The sequence below is a fragment of the Hydra viridissima genome, unplaced genomic scaffold (genome assembly GCF_058129835.1).
Source record: "Hydra viridissima isolate aposymbiotic clone 2 unplaced genomic scaffold, HvirCarnegie_v1 scaffold_9, whole genome shotgun sequence".
Classification (NCBI taxonomy): Eukaryota; Metazoa; Cnidaria; class Hydrozoa; order Anthoathecata; family Hydridae; genus Hydra; species Hydra viridissima.
Window position 1 is genome coordinate 13,649,056 of NW_028324308.1, and position 16,504 is coordinate 13,665,559.

At 31.8% G+C, this 16,504-nt stretch overlaps 2 protein-coding genes across 2 annotated transcripts; one reads left to right on the plus strand and one right to left on the minus strand.

Annotated features, from left to right (window-relative positions):
- Positions 1–3,255: 3,255 nt before the first annotated feature.
- On the minus strand, positions 3,256–6,774 carry LOC145185507 (mucosa-associated lymphoid tissue lymphoma translocation protein 1-like). The gene is made up of 3 exons (XM_090097951.1): positions 6,643–6,774; positions 6,205–6,252; positions 3,256–5,720 (listed from the first exon to the last, which is right to left on the minus strand). The coding sequence occupies exon 3, from the start codon at positions 5,536–5,538 to the stop codon at positions 3,418–3,420; it is 2,121 nt and encodes a 706-aa protein (XP_089954077.1). The 5' UTR covers positions 5,539–5,720; positions 6,205–6,252; positions 6,643–6,774; the 3' UTR covers positions 3,256–3,417.
- A 1,118-nt stretch (positions 6,775–7,892) lies between these two features.
- On the plus strand, positions 7,893–9,014 carry LOC145185651 (uncharacterized). Its single transcript, XM_080061616.2, has 3 exons — positions 7,893–8,081; positions 8,208–8,468; positions 8,641–9,014. Exons 1-3 carry the CDS (start codon positions 8,025–8,027, stop codon positions 8,725–8,727), a joined length of 405 nt encoding a protein of 134 aa, XP_079917742.2. The 5' UTR covers positions 7,893–8,024; the 3' UTR covers positions 8,728–9,014.
- Positions 9,015–16,504: the final 7,490 nt, after the last annotated feature.

The window sequence follows — 16,504 nt, forward strand, 5'->3', positions numbered from 1 at the left end:
GACAAAAAAGGCGCGAAAAAATCTTAAAAATTCCATAATTACTTAATAGGAGTTTTCTGATTTGGTGGACTATATACATAGTGATCAGTAAAATATACTCTTTCACAAAACGTTGAAATTAATTTGGACACAATTCAGAAAGCCTAAATTTAGTTAAGGCTAACCGTGCGGTCATCGCTCTAAAAAAGATCAGATTGTATTTTTTACCGCTGCATGCTTTCAATGTATACAACTATTTTCGCTTAGGGGGCATCCATAAAGTACGTACGCAGGTATGGGGAGAGGGGGGGTTACCAAAAAACGTACAAATGCGTACAAGGGGAGGGGGAGTGTTCAAAACAGCGAGTACGTATGCGGTTTGACTATCTTTCTCAGGAATTATTTTTAAAACTTGATCCGTATAAAAAACAATGAACTTTTCGAATGTAAAAAATCTTTTTTTTAAATTACGCAACCTGGTTTTTATCTTTTCAATTAAAACGTTACAACAAGTTAATTTTTTATTATTTTAAATTAATATTTTATTATTAACTTTTTATTAACAATGTACTACTTCAAATTATTATTAAAGTTTAAATGTATTTTTTCTGATTATAAAAAACAATTATTTTTAAAAACAACAATTTTAATGCTAATAGAGACCAACACCTTTCATTGCGAAATGTAACTGCAATTAATTTGAGTCGGGTTATTTTTTTACGTTCTTCGCTTTAACGACACTGAATCTTATGATTAAATCGTTTATTTCCATATAAACAAAAACTTTTATCTTTCTAATCGAATAATTGAAAACGTTGCAACAAAAAAAAACTGTTTACTCCCAAGATGTCGAACGAATTTGTTGGGAATGAGAAAAAGTAAAATTTCCAAAAAGCGGCTGACGTTTTATCCCAAGTTTGGGAGAAAACCGTCATCGACGGTTACCTTGTTAATTGCCGGGCAGTACCAGTTGGAAAAGCATATAAACCGCCGAATCCTGATCCTGTTTGGGTAGAGAAACATTGCCAGCAATCGCGATACTGTCTACAAATTGTGAAATGCCAGGAAAAGTTATGTCGTTCATCGTTTGAAACAAATTGGCTGAATACCATCCCCCAACGTTTCATTCCATTTCCGGCCATCTACGAGGACTGCGAGAATGGTTACAAAGCGATGGAACCGTCTCGATATTTTAAAAACATATCAAACCATTCAAACTTTTCACCTCTGACGCATAGGCTTTTGCAACAAGATATACCTACAGAAGGCTTTAAAAGTACAAAATTATACCATTTGATCTGTATTGTCCTTCATTGGAAAAAAAGCTTTTAAACGGAATTTGCGACAAATGCAATAAATACTGGCCGAGCGAGGCAGCAATGAAACGGCACAAGAAAGCACATAAAAAGTAAAAAATAAAGATTGATATGGAGAGTGATTTAAGTGAAAGTGAAGAAGCCAGTGAGGAGATTACTAATGAAAGATTAGAAGCAGAGTTCATGCCTGTTTTCCATAACATTTTCAATTTATTTAAGTCATCATTTGTGGAAATATAAATAGCTAAATTGATCTTTTTTGTATTTAATGATTTGAAAACTTTTTCTTTTTTGGGTGGGGGGTGGGGGGGGGAGGTCATACTTTTTTAATAAATAACGCGTACGTACGTACGTAGGGGGTGTTCAAAGCGTACAAGTGCGTACAAGGGGGGAGGTCCAAAAGCATTGGTTTTACTGCGTACGTACTTTATGGACGTCCCCTTATTCGATGAATTCGTAAATTTGAACGTGTTGTATTTTGATGCTGACGCGGACTAATTGTTTTTATGCCAATCGGTTGGGCCTAGTTGATACGGGCTCTTTAGAGTAAACATTTGTGAAGTTTAATAGAAACTATTTTTTATTTTTATTTCTACATACGTAGAACAATATTTTCACAGTGTGTGTAATTTTTCTATTGTAGATGATCTGTAAGAAATTATTAGGACTAAAAAATCATCAACTCCCTCGTTTCGCCTACCTACTAAACGAATTTATTCTCTGACAATAAAAGAACAATTAAACATTTTTAGACTAAAATTAATGTAAACTCGGGAGGAGGTTTCCAAGTTTTGTAAAGCCAGAAATGTCCCTTTTGCTCTCCTGGAAGAAGTAAAACCTTAAGGTAAAACCAGTTTCTTATTCAAAATGGGAATCGGCTATTGTAACAGCACCTAAGCCTAATGTAGAGGTGAGGTTTTTTGTGAATTACAAAAGAATGATCAATCCATACATTCAGACTAATCAGTCCCCACAACTAAATGTCGAGGAGCTGTTTAACAAAACGAATTGGGGAAAAATGTTTTCGAAAATTGATTTAAAAACAGCATACTTCTAAACAGCCAGAGAGTTGAAAATACTTAGTCAGCAATTCATAAAAAGTTTGTTAGAATTTTTTCCTAACAACATCATGGAAATCAAAGTTTCGTTGTTTTCCCATACACAAGAGAATTTTGATAAGCTTTTAATCACTTAACGCACAACGTTACTAACGTCACTGGTGTTGAACTGAAAATATGCAGAGAAACCACTACGTTTCTGAAGAGCAAACAATTCTCCTAAAAGACCCCTTTTTTTCTGTACTTTTTCTGTTAAACCTGTGATTATTCATCACCTTCAATATGTTTTTTAGCTAATTTTTTACGCTTCACTTTTCAATCGATTTAACATTGAGAACTGATTTTACAATCTCTGCCACTACTTTGGGTTTATTCAAAAATTTTACCCACTCCTCTCAAACAGATTTGTGATGACTAATTAATGCCTCGATATTTTTTTCACATCAATAGTTGTCTTTTTTGCCTCAGACTTAAACCCAGGGTCATCTGCAGCGATAAATCAATTTAAAGATTTTCATCAAAACCCAGCATAACACATTTGAACGAGCTCATATATTTTTGGGCACTTCTTACCTCACATTTTGTTTTAGTAGCGAAATTTGCCAAAGTTTCAATAATTCCGCTTAAGGCTTAATGCTATTAAGTGCATTGTCAAAAAAAAGAAATTGATAAGCTTTAATTTCAATTTCTTTTCAAGGAATTAAAAGTTTGTTTCAAAGGAAATAAAGGTTTTGTTAAAGTTTGCCAATAGGACTCTAGAAGTATTAAATCATTGGAAACTTTTCTTCCCGTCACTTACAGAATGCCCCTTTCCCAGTATGTTACCTCTAACTTATTTTATAAATATTCTTAAAAAAAAGAACATTAATTGTAACACTTTGTTAAAAGATGAATCAAAATCATTAAAGTTAAGTGTAACTGTTTTATTTAGAAATTTAACTTTAAAAGGGTTGGTTGGTTACTCAAATGTCCCAATATTTAATCATCAGTCGTTCCAATGTTCCCTAACCTGTTATTATAGTGTTCCTAATCTTACCATCGGGTTTTTTTTGGCGTTCTCTAATCTAACCATTGGTTGCTCTTCGTCTTATCTCTGTTACTTTAGCATATAACGGTTTTTCTTTTATTGAATGAATTACATTTTGTTCTTCCCTAACACCTAAAGTTTCGTATGTCACTTTTAAATGTATATCTATGTTTCCTTCCATACGCTCTAAGTTTGATATTCTTACAAGTTCAGAGGAATCATTTGAAACTTTATTGCTCCGTCGTACAATTTCAACCGGTGCTCCTCCAATTCTACTGCGTAAAAAAAATTTAACATCACAAAAATCGTTCTCGTGGTTCTTTTCGACAACGCTGTGAATCAATAACACATTTGAAAATTCAGCAGTAAAATTTAACTTTATGATAACTGTCTTGTTCTTTAAAATGGTTTCAGGGGATTTTGGAGCAATATTTGCTTGTTGCCACAAACAAGCTTGAGGTGTTTCAGATTCTAAACAAAATACTTCGTCAGTCAATTTCATTTCATCAACAACCGTGCTATATCTATAAACAACTTGACTTCTTCCAGTCGACGGATCTATTGCATCATGTTGAATATCTGTTGCATCATGTTGAATATCTGTTGCATCTAAGCATCGAGCTACTTCAAGTAAAACATCGTCTATTTTTAGCGGTTTAATAATGTATTCAGCTAGAAATTTGGCATATAAACTATTGTTAACTACTGGTATTTGCATTAAGTGTTCCTGTAAAAAGTACCCAAATCCGATTATAATATTTTTACTAAGTGTCATGATTTGTTCCTCAGGTTTAGAGCCAGTTGCCTGATGTAGAAGTTTTGGAAACGGGTTACAAATGGGAAACCGATTACATTCTGTCTTCAGTCTACAACAATCTAAAAGTAACACGCTAAGTTTTGCGTGCTTATCAGCAACAGACGCTAAAATTCTTGAAAGTGGAAGGTTTTCTTCTAAACAGAAACTATCAGTTGCATCTACAGGCATTAAATAGACTTCGTCACTTACTTCGAAACTGTGACCAGCAAAATAAAAGACAGCGTAAGTTCCAGCGTCTAACAAATCATAAAAAAAATCTGTTGCACTTTTCATGGATAAAAGATCAAGATTGATTAGCGAGACAACTTTAAACCCAATTGTCATTAATGCTTCAGCTAACTCCTTCGTGTTGTTCATTGGATGAACAAGTTTACCCAATTTTTCTTCCTGATAACCTCCATTGCCAATTAAGAGTGCTATTTTTTGAGTAGGCGAGTCTGGTACTTTACATTCATCTTCTAATGAACTGCTGTAAACTGAATTACTCATTTTCGAAGGTGACTTCATACAAATTGCACGAGAAGGTAGTGACATAACAGTTCCATATTTATTAGAAGCTTCTAATTCATAAACACCTTCGTTCTCTATGGTTGCTCGGTCAATTAATAAATCACGCCCACACTCCCCAAGTAAACTATTTTTGTTAAAAAACCATTGTAGCATCGGAGGTGGGTTGCCAACGGCGTTGCCGTATAAACGTAGTGTGCCACCATTTTGAAATGTTTCGATTTCGGGATAAATTGTAACACTTGGCAAACTTGATAAAAAGCTTGATAAAGATGTGTCGTAAACTTTTATCCATTTACTGAAAACAAAACCAAATTGGTTCCATATTCTACAAGTATAATATCCAAAATCTTCCATGGTAATTGGAGCTATTCGCAACCTAAATGTTGTTTTATTATCTAACTGGGAACTCTCTTTAAACCATTGGCAATATAACGGAGGTTCGCCTCTTGCTTCAACATCTAACAAAAGTTCGCCACCTACACAAGCTCCTTCCGAAGTAGATTGTCTTAAAATGATTGGACTGAGCGTCCCCGTTTTAGCGCGATTTAAAAGAGAAGCCAACTCATTCCATTCTTGCTTAGATTCAAGCCAACTCACAAGTTGTGACACTGATTTTTTTTTTCGTCCCAAGTCTTCCAGCAATTTGATACTTGGGCTTCCTAAAGGAGACAATATTTCCATGTGAAATTTGTTGATTGCCTTGCTGTCATAGGGGTTGTTTGGAATTAAACTCACTAATGTTTTCCAGTTTGGTTTTGTTGTTTTGTCAAGCACTGAAGCTATATGCCAGCATAAAAAATCAGGTAAGTCTTTTACTAGCGCTTCAGCCATTTTCGACTATAAATTTGTAACTTAAAAATTACACTGTAAACACTAAGCATAAAAAGACTTCAACACCAGATAAAAGTTAATGCAATCGTTCAAGCTCATCTGATTTATTTATCTTGATGTCAATAAAGTTGAAACACAAGTACTTTAATACATAATAGCCGATAAGTAAATAGTCGCGATGTCTAATTTTTGTTTAAAAAAAAAAAAATTAAAAAAGACTAAGCTGGTGAAAAAAGCGATATCAAAAAAATGTTCTTTTGAATTCTTGCATTTTAATCTATTGCAATTTTTCCCTTTTAATCCTTACCAATATCTGAATTATTTACGGCAGATTAATATTTATATTACATTATTTTTTAAATAGCATTTCTCTGTGTTCAAATTAATCCAATTGAGGAAAAGCATTTTAAGTAATTAGAAGCGCTAATCAAATACCATTGGGATATAAAATCAAACAGCATAAAGATATGAAAGTGGACGAAAAATCACCAAATTATCAAATGAACAATGGATTAAATTAATTTTAAAACGGCTTTTTTGCGTGAAAATAAATTGACAAAATTTAGACACGTTGGGGTGTTTTAAAAATTTAGACACGTTGGGGTGTTTTAAAAAGTTTGGTCGCGCTTACATTTAAAAATAACTTTAAAGTCGCTTTATTCTTACCTTGTACGAAAAATGTTTTCCTAGTTTATTAAGTTCCTATTTATCGAACTAATAAGAAAAGTAAAATTTAAGTTAAATATAAATATATATATATATATATATATATATATATATATATATATATATATATATATATATATATATATATATATATATATATATATATATATATATATATATATATATATATATATATATATATATATAGATTAGCAAACCACTTTTACTTTCGACTTTAAAATCTTTTTTATTTTTTTTTATGCCTCGTTACCATGATGCATTAAAACCATAATGCTCTAAGGACATTTTTCATTTTTAGAGCAACAATTTTTTGTGCTTTATTTATCAGATAATTTTTTCTTGCAAATTATTCTACAAAAAGTTGAAAAATTTAAAAAGAAATGTTAAGAAAACGTTTGAAGTAAAATTTAACTAAACTCTTCACTTGGGTTCTAAAAAAAAAATCAACATTTCAAGATTTCAATGATTTTTTATTTCTCTTCTGAATAAATTCGAAAAAAAAAAAATTTATTCAGATAATATCGCCATAAAACGTTAAAACGATCATTACGGTTGGCTATGTACTCACGCCACCTGTCTGCTTAAACCTTATGCCTCAGATTTCATGGTAGACTAGTTTTGTCGCTCGAAACTTAATTTTATCACCGATGGTTTATTTGGGAATGATCTATCAAAACGTTCAATTATCAATCCAATTGACAGGTATTTTTCAATTTTAATATTTTGACCTAACTGCCCTTAATTTATTCTTCAAAAATTTAAATAAACTTAATTTAATCTCTTTTTACTTTTAAACGATGTTTGATAAAGACCCTTAATTATTGGTGTATTTTAATTATTCATATTTCTTAACTGTTTAACGTCTAAACGTTTTTAAAATGCTTAAATGTGCTGAAAAGATGGCGTTTAACTGACTTTGTGTATAAAGTAACAAACAAATTAATGGGATAGGTATCTGAATTTAATATATTCCTTGTTAGCCAAATGCTATCGTTAGAAAAACAGTAAATTATATACTTGAAAGTCCTACTAAGTTGCATTCGATGTAAGTACCATAATAGTGGCGAAAATATAGTTTTGTAAAATTGAATTAGAATTTGTATATAAACAAATATATATTTATTTGTTTTATGTCAGAATGCCTTCAAGTACTTTCAGCAATGACCCTAAATAACATAAAACAGTTCAAATCAATTTTTCATGAAAAAAGTTATGGATTTTAATTTTTTTTAAAACTTTTTCAATAAGATTATTACTTTTTAACATTTTAAGCTTATTACAAAATACTAAAGAAAATTATTATGGAAAAAAAAATTATTATATATCAAAATATAAAAAATCTTGCGGTACACTCTCCTTCTTTTATTTCCTTTACAGATTAAGTGTCATGAACCACGTGGTTTATTTTACCTTGTTGACGACGAGGCATGTGACATCAGGCAGCCAATAAATCTTATGCAAATTTCGTATAAAGAAACTTGTATGGAGGTAATATACAAAACTTCCCAAAACTTTAAAACAGTTATTCAGTTTTATTATACTATATTTTAAATCAAATTAAGTAAAAAAATTTTTTTAATCAAAAAAGAAAAATTCACATTTCTTAGTGAGTCAAAATATTTCGTTTTTACATTATTTCATAAAAAAATGCCTCCCTGATTTTCTATTTGCCATTCATTGAGCATTTTTGCCGCCATTAAACACGCTACTCGGTGTCTTTCAGCACGATAACGTTAAGCGTTAGGACGTTTGTCTTTGGCTGTGTTTTCTCGAATATTCTTAATTTCAAATAAATTAAAATGGCCGAAGAAACGATTTCTCACAATACAAATGATATTGACCAAGAAGAAGAGGAGGTTATTTGATAAATTTTATAATTTGATTTCTTAATTTTAATGTTCATAACTAATTCGGTTGTTAACGGTTTTTCTGAATTCTTGTGCCTTCTATTGGATCAATCTTTAAGATACTGTGTTTTACAGGAAGTTGAAGAACTCGAAGAAAACACCGAAGCTGCTGAGGAAGAAGAAGAAGATGAAGAACCAGAATCCACTGATGAAACAGAAGATAATCCAGAAAACGATGATGTCCATGAGGCCGAAGACAACCCCGAAAACGAAGATAATGCCGATGATAACCCTGAAACTGAAGACTACCCTGACAATGAAGAAACAGCTGAAACAAATGGTGATGATGACTATGTTGAAGAAAAAGTTACTTTAAAGCGAAAGGAAGCTCCTGAGGTAAATATCTTAAATCTTTACATAAATACACAATCATTAGTGTAGTGTCATGCAATCTACCTAGTGAATATGTATCACGTAATATTAATCTGATATTATTGGTAATTGTTTTATTACCAAATCATCTCTTATTCTTACATTCAATACTAAAACATTAAGCTATTGATTTTAGAGTGATGATGATTCGCTAAAGAAAAAAAAACTGAACAATGGTGTAGAATCAGATGAAGCTAAATACGTACAGGAAGCTGAAGCATAATCTTAGTTTCTTGCAAACCTCACAGCTGCGCATACATCTTAAATTGCAAAGTATATGGTCTGAATAATGTTTTATATTGTAAATATTTTGTTAAGTAAACATTACTTTAATTTTGAGACCTGTTACTATCTCTGTTAGACAGTATACATGTGAAACTTGATGTTAATTAGTTTTTAATGCTTTTGTGCCAGCATTTGTTAAAGGAGTTAACAGATTTTTATTGGTACTTAGAGCAAATATTTAAGTTGTAATAAAATTTTAAGAGATTAAATAGTGGTTTTTACTTATCATGTCTTATTTATAGACAGTTTCATTCTATGTTTTTTGTTTTTGTTTTTGGTAACATTTTTGACACAATACAAATTTTGTTTGTATTTAAACTTCCCATTTCCTTCTGTAAAATAGTTATTACATATTCAGTAATGCAACTAACTCAAGTTACTTGTACTACTGAATATCTAATAGCTTTACTATATGGAAGTATGTGTCTTAGTTCAGAGTAAATTTCATATACCACCTATCATTAAGTACTTAATTTAGAATATAGCTGAACGAGGGATGACTTTAATACAGTTATTTATATTTATAGTGTTTTAAGTCTAGTTAGGAGCACAGGCAGATTAAGCTATTGTTAATTTACTTATAAGATAATTGCAAATAATTTCCTCAATGTATTTTCTTGTATTTCCTTAAGTACTTACCTTGATTGTTAAAACTGGTCACAAAACTCACCTATGTTTAGTGTGTGGCTTGCAAATTCAAAGAGGTTCTTTGTTTTCTTGTTCTATCTGTTCTCAAAGTATATAATTCTAGGCTAAGCAAGAATGGTTTGTAATTTTAATGATTACTATCCTAAAAAAACTATGATTCAGCCAAAGCCAAATCTAGCTGACAGGATGCCTCCTCTTAATGTAATGTCAGGTCTCTCATCTCAATTATTCTTCCTTCTTCATTATGAAGGCTTCATAATTACGAAACATTTAGAAATAAGATCTTAGATTGTAATCTTAAGTTCTAATCTATAAATAGCACAAACTTAATGAAACATCTTAGTATTTCTTGGAGCAACTAATGTTATAAGTTGGTCTGAACTACTAAGTAAAGAGATTTAAAATGTTTTCACATTTATGTTCTCTTCAAAAAATGCGGGAATAATTTTAACGAGTAAATCATATAAATCATTTTGATTACTTGTGCGCTAAACTTGTCTAAAATCATTATCAATAGTTAAGAGTTAATATACAAAATCGAGAGTTCATCTTGAGAATCATGTTCTCAAAATTCTAAGATTTGGCATAGAATGGGAATACTTCCTAAAGACAACGTTTTCATTACCAAAACATCAGAAGTAACAAGTCGTTACCTTTCTGTATACGTTGCGTTATATACGCATTATTGCGTTACGTAGACGATAATTTTACTATGAAAGCAAACAGTAAATAAAACATTTAAAAAGTGCTATGTCATTATTTTAAATTTAAGAGTTGTTATCAAAATTGGCTTGAATCGATTAATTAGTAATTTCTACAGTGTTCCATTCATGGTCCTAATCGTCATTTCTAACGTTAAAACGTGATATCGATTTCTAGTTTAGTTTAGAGACTGGTCGATAGTGACGGGGGCTTCTGAATCAGAATATTTTCCTACCAATTGAAATCTTGATAACACTTACGAATACTTCAAAAAAAAAAAAAAAAATAGAACTAATGTAGTTAGTTCCTTATGGTTTTTCTGAATACAGAAGCTATGCTTAAACGGTCAAAATCTGTTTTTTAGCAGTTCTTGTAAACTACCATAGGATGTGAATATACAAGGTAGGATTAAAGTTCCAAAACTTTAACATTTTACATGAGTGAAAACTACGTGAAATGTTATTTTTAAAGATCACTTCCTCTTCGTATTTAACGTTTTTTATACTGTGTAATTTTCCCTATGAAAAATAAATTCATGTTTTGGTAATATGAATGAGCAAGAGTTCTATTACCCTTTTAAAGAGGGGTTATTCCAAGGGATCTTTAGCTAGAGAATTCTTGGGAAAATTAAAATTGAAATTTCCCGATTTATTTAATTATTCTGGGAAATAGCAAAATGTTTTGAAATGTCACAGTAACTCGGCAAATCAGAGTGTCATTTGAATAAATTGTTAACTTTTAAATTTTAATCGGCAAGTTAAAAAGCTTTCAAAATGTTAAAACTTCTATTGTTTGGAGCAATTTTGATCTCTAGAAAAATCAAATTGCCCTAAATTATTATTATGTAAAGGCGGTTCTACGGTTATATTAAAATAGACATTTTGAAAGTTGAGTGATTGAATAAGAAACTGAGTAATCTATCAAATTTGGATTCTAAGAAAATATCATTAATGATGATATTTTGATGGATTTCCAATAAGAAAATAACGACATCTGATCAAACTTGTAGATTGGTTTGAAAAAAAAAGAATCTATTGCTGAACCCATTTATATTTAATTAAAAATATCTGCTGATCTTTTATTTCTATTATTGCAAGAAAACTACAAGCTAACCGGGCCATTGAACCAAGTATGAAGTTGCTTGATATGTTTGAAAGGTATGTTAGATCCGATTGATACCGTGGTGTAACCTAACAAAGTCTCATGCTTTAGGAAAGTCCTAATTTAAAAAATGACAAATTTCGTATATATCAGATAAATATTTAGAAAAAAATTTAGTCATTTTAACTAATTAGATATCTAGTAAAAATAACTAAGTTGTTTTCCCCAAATGTTTATTTTATATATACGAAGTTTGTCATTTCTTAAATTAGGACTTTCTTAAAGCATAGGATTTTGTTAAGTCACACCACGGTATTATGTTATCCAAAGTAAGAACTGCGTCTAACCGTGTAATCTCGACACCATACTACAATAACTCCTGTAGTGTGTTAGAAATGCAAAGGTTTGAACCACATTGGAAAGAATTCTTCACGTGCAACGAACTTGGGTCTGAAGACATGTGGCATCAAAATATTTGAAGTTCTGGGGAAACGAGTGCAGGAGCGAGGAATATGCGCTATCTCGCTCCTGAACAATGGTGGAATCAGCGCATTATGTATTGTTCATTTAAAGTTGATGGTATGGTAGCGCCAGCTATTGTTGACACGGGATGTTCAAAGACAATTTTAAATCAAAATTTCCTGTCCAAGAATCAACTAAATGCCTAAACTCTCCGAAGGTAGTAATACATTTGAAGGAAAGGTTCCTCAATGTACTGGAATCAGCGCTCGTAACTCTTGAAATTGATGGCATTAAAGTACGTGATGAAGTTATCTTTTCCGACCATTCGGAGTTGATATAATGCTTGGAATGAGTTCCATTAAGTTATTAAGAGGAGTTACCACTTCTTCATTAGAAAAAGTGAAGTTTGAGTTGAGCTATTGTGGGACAGCAGTTTTGAACAAAGCTGGAGGCCCTAACAAAGGAGAAGAGCGTTCTCTTTTGTTTGGGCCTCCAGCTTTGTTCTGTACTGTGCAACTTTGTTAAACAACCAGTAGTTTAACAAAGTTGCACAGTACAGAATACCAACATGCGCTTAAAAAGAACTGAAGGATTGGATCAATCCTAAGTGGTTAATAGATTATGACGAAAATGAGATGGGACCGCTCAAAGGGCATATCCCCTTAACGGCTGTTATTTAGCGAAACAAAGATAACAAAATCCGACCTGTTCTCGACTTGAGAAAAGCCAATTATTTTATTGAGGCATATACAGGAGATGCAGACAAGTGTTGAGTAGCTTAGAAAATGGGCAAGAATGGGTAACAAACCAGTGATTATTGATTTGCGCAAGGCTTATCTCCAATTAAAAACTGATAAAGGTCTTTGATCGTTCCAAGCTGTGGTATTTTAAAACAAAAGGTGTTGCCTGACACAACTTGTTTTTGGATTAAATGTTATGTCAATGTTGATGAAATACGTTGTGACTGCTATAACTGATTGAGACGATTTGGTGGAGAGCAGAACGTCCGCTTATGTGGACAACCTTTTTTTTTGACGAAAGTGTGGTGGGTCTTGATTATGTAAAGAACCATTTTGTAAATATGGGCCAAAAAAGGTGAGCTGATTGGTGATGATAGGGTTCGTGAGTTAGGATTGTTTGTGCGCAAAGTTGGTAACAAACTGATGTGGTCCAGAGGAAATTGAGTTAATGCTATTTCGCAAAAGTTAACCAGAAGAGTGATGTTTTCAAACTGTGAACAGTTGGTGGGCTATTTACCAATCTGTGGTTGGTTACGAATAATCTGTAGTCTCTTAGACCTGTTAAACCTGAAGCAAAACCTGTTCCTTCGGAAGAAAATTTAGCTGACGCATTAACAAGAATTCACAGCAGATAGCTTGACAAAATGACTGTGGCTGAGCGTTGGAATAGTTTGGTTGGAGTTGCAGTGGCAGAGGCCAAATCCATTTCCGATATACATCAAAGAACTGGACATTTGGTAATGACTCGAATGTTAAACTTTTTTCGCAAACCTATTGCAACTGCTACTGAAAACGACGTTTAAATCGTGATTAAAAATTGCGAACCATGTCAGTCGATGGATCCAGCGCCTATACGGCGGATGATAAGGAAATTGGGTGTTAAAAGAAATTGGGAGAGATTGGTCATATCACACATTATGGTACTAAAAAGTTTTTGAGCCTAATTGATTGCGGACCTTCAAAATACGCACTGTGGCAACAAATACCAAGTTCATACAGAAGTGTTGCCATAGTTCAAATACTCCGTTTTATCTTTTGTAAACGAGGATCACCGTATGAAATATTGACGGAAAACGAGCCAACGTTTAAAACTACAAAGATAAGGAGTTTTCTTGATAATTGGGGAGTGCGTATTAGACTTCGAGCCGCTTTTAGTCTTGAAGGAAATGGAATTGTGGAAAGAAACCACCGTACAATCAATAGCTAAAATTTCAATACCAGAAACGGTATATTGGTACAATGTTTCAGCCGACAAAAATGATGCAAGCCCGATGGACAAAATATAAAGCTATTCCATTGGTGTTAAGAGATTGAGAAAAGAGAACCTTCCGGCAAAAAATGATATGGACGACAGATTTCGAATTGGCAATTAAGTTTAGCCGAAACCACAAAATGTGAAGTGCCATACCAAGTGACAGCCAGCTACAACAACTCGGGATGCGTCGAACCAAACCGTATTCGAACCCAACAGTATTCCGCGTCATGTGAAACATGTTAGACCTCGAAATGATACTCAGTCGGTACGCATACATTACGTTTATCCATGACGCATAACGTCCCTGACGTCCCGCTTATCGCATGACGTCCCTGACATTGAAATAGAAATGAGTACTGAAACTTGTCAAGAGAACGCGGAAAACCATGAGGACCAAATTAAATGTGTTAGTAACAAGGAATATTGAAGCTGAAAGTAGACTCAAAGAAATCAATGTGACCTTTGCAACTGAGTGCTCGGAAACGGTAAATATCTTCAAAATACCTCAATTATTATTTGTATGATCTGTTAGGATCAAAGAGGAGTTTAATTCCGTTTCGAAAATTGCTAGAACGCTATGGAAATTATAATTTTGATAGCTTGTTGCAAAGATAATTGTAAATATGTGTTAATTGAAATATGTGTTGGTTTTTATGACGTTTTTCAAGGATATTGTCTGGTGTAAAAGAAGGAGATGTGTTTGAAGAAAATATTGTTGTCATCTTATCGATGTGGTGCGAGAAAACTACATCTATGTAATTATTTTTTCATTAAACTGTCTTTATTGCATAAAACTGTCTTTTTTGCATATATGTATACATATCTATATAAAAACTGGAGTTTATATTAATATCCATACGTGTAATTAAAGAGATTCAAATCCAGCAAGGGCCTGTGGTCATTAGCATATCCACCAAGGGCCTGTGGTCATTAGCATCCTAGCTTTAAAGTTTATAGAAAAGTCAAAAGTCATGTCAAAAGCTATGTGCTTAAAGTCAAAGCTATGTGCTTAAAGTTCAAGTCCAGGATTAAAGGTGGGACCGCAGCACATGGTGACTATATTTATTAAATATTATAAAACCTTTTTATCTTTAGTTTTGTTCTTGAAAAAACTCATTTGGCAGACGATTTTGAAAACTAAAAAGATTTCAAAAAAAATTTTAAACTGCCATTTTTTACAAGTCAATCGGTAATCTGCGTAAGAGCAAACAGAAGCAGAGCAGATTATTAGGTTATCTTAAGGTCTAGAGTATGCTTTTTTTAACAATTGAGCTTTTTAAACAAATTTATTTTTTTTTAAATTTTTTACGTAAATAATAAATCCCAATAATTTTGAAAACAATTTAATTGAGCAATTTGAAATTATGAGCACCGATGTAATCACAGAATAAAAGACAGCAGAGGTAAGATAAAGAAATAAGTTTTTTTTAATAATTCGCTTAAGATTAATATTAGAAATAAATTATAATTAGATTAATATTAAAAATGAAAATAGGAAAAGTGACATCGTGTTAAAGTGGCAGTTTCAGTTAACTTTTAAGTTTGTAATGAATTAACAAAATATGCGATTGGGCTCGGGGTTAGATAGTTGGGAGTATAATTGGAAGCCTCAATTTTTGTCTCAATAAATTTATATCGCAACTATGTTACATATATATAAATATATATATATATATATATATATATATATATATATATATATATATATATATACACACACACACACACACACACACACACACACACACACACACACACACACACACACACACACACACACACACACACACACACACACACACACACACACACACACACACACACACACACACACACACACACACATATATATATATATACACACGTATATAATGTGTATAAACAAAAGTGTATTTATGCAAATAATTTCCTAAATAGTGAACTTCCATTAAAAGCATTTATAGACAAAAAAAAAAAAAAAGTTATGTCAATTAGAATATTAGTACACAATAATAATTTACCAAATAATTGCTAAACTATTTATCTATTTATAATCATTAATGACAAATATAAAAAAGTGTTTAGAAATATCTGTTTTGATTATCGCACAAAATGCTACCAATATTTTTTTGAAGCAGGTTGGTTGAAGGAAACATTTCAAGCATACAAAAATAAGAAAAATTACAAAAATAAAAAAAAATGAAAATAAAAAAAGGATGAATTTTTTCTCTTCAATCCTTTATAATTTTTTTTAAACTTTGTTAAAACCTAAGATATACCGCATGGCAGTAACTGCTTTTGACAATCATTTTACTATGTCATCATTTTCAGTATCAATGGCTTTTTAACTGCGTCGTAGCAGTAAAATTAAAAAATAAAAAAATACTCGACATCTATTTGAAGTTCAAAGTTCTTCGGCTTCAGTTATGCCAAAGGTCGTTTTTTTTTTTTTTTTATAATTTAAGTTAGGTAAATAGTGATATTAGCAAATATTTTTCATAACCATTATATTTCTTATTTAGTGTTTTAAATGTAAGCACTTAAAGTTAATCATTAATGCTGCTTTAATTTTGAGTTGATAAAAATTTATTTTCTGCGTAATATGAATGTAATCTGCCGTAACAAACTGAACGAAAGTGATAGCTATGTTCAATGTTGCGACACTCAAACGAAACCTTTTTCAGACACGTAAGAAATTTAATGAAATCTTTCTGTCGCCAAAGTAAAGATCTGTAACTGGGAGTTTTCTCCTCAAAAACGGACACTGGTCGATTTTACATGAAAACATTTTCCACAATATTCAGAAATCTTGTAGTTGCAGTCCTACT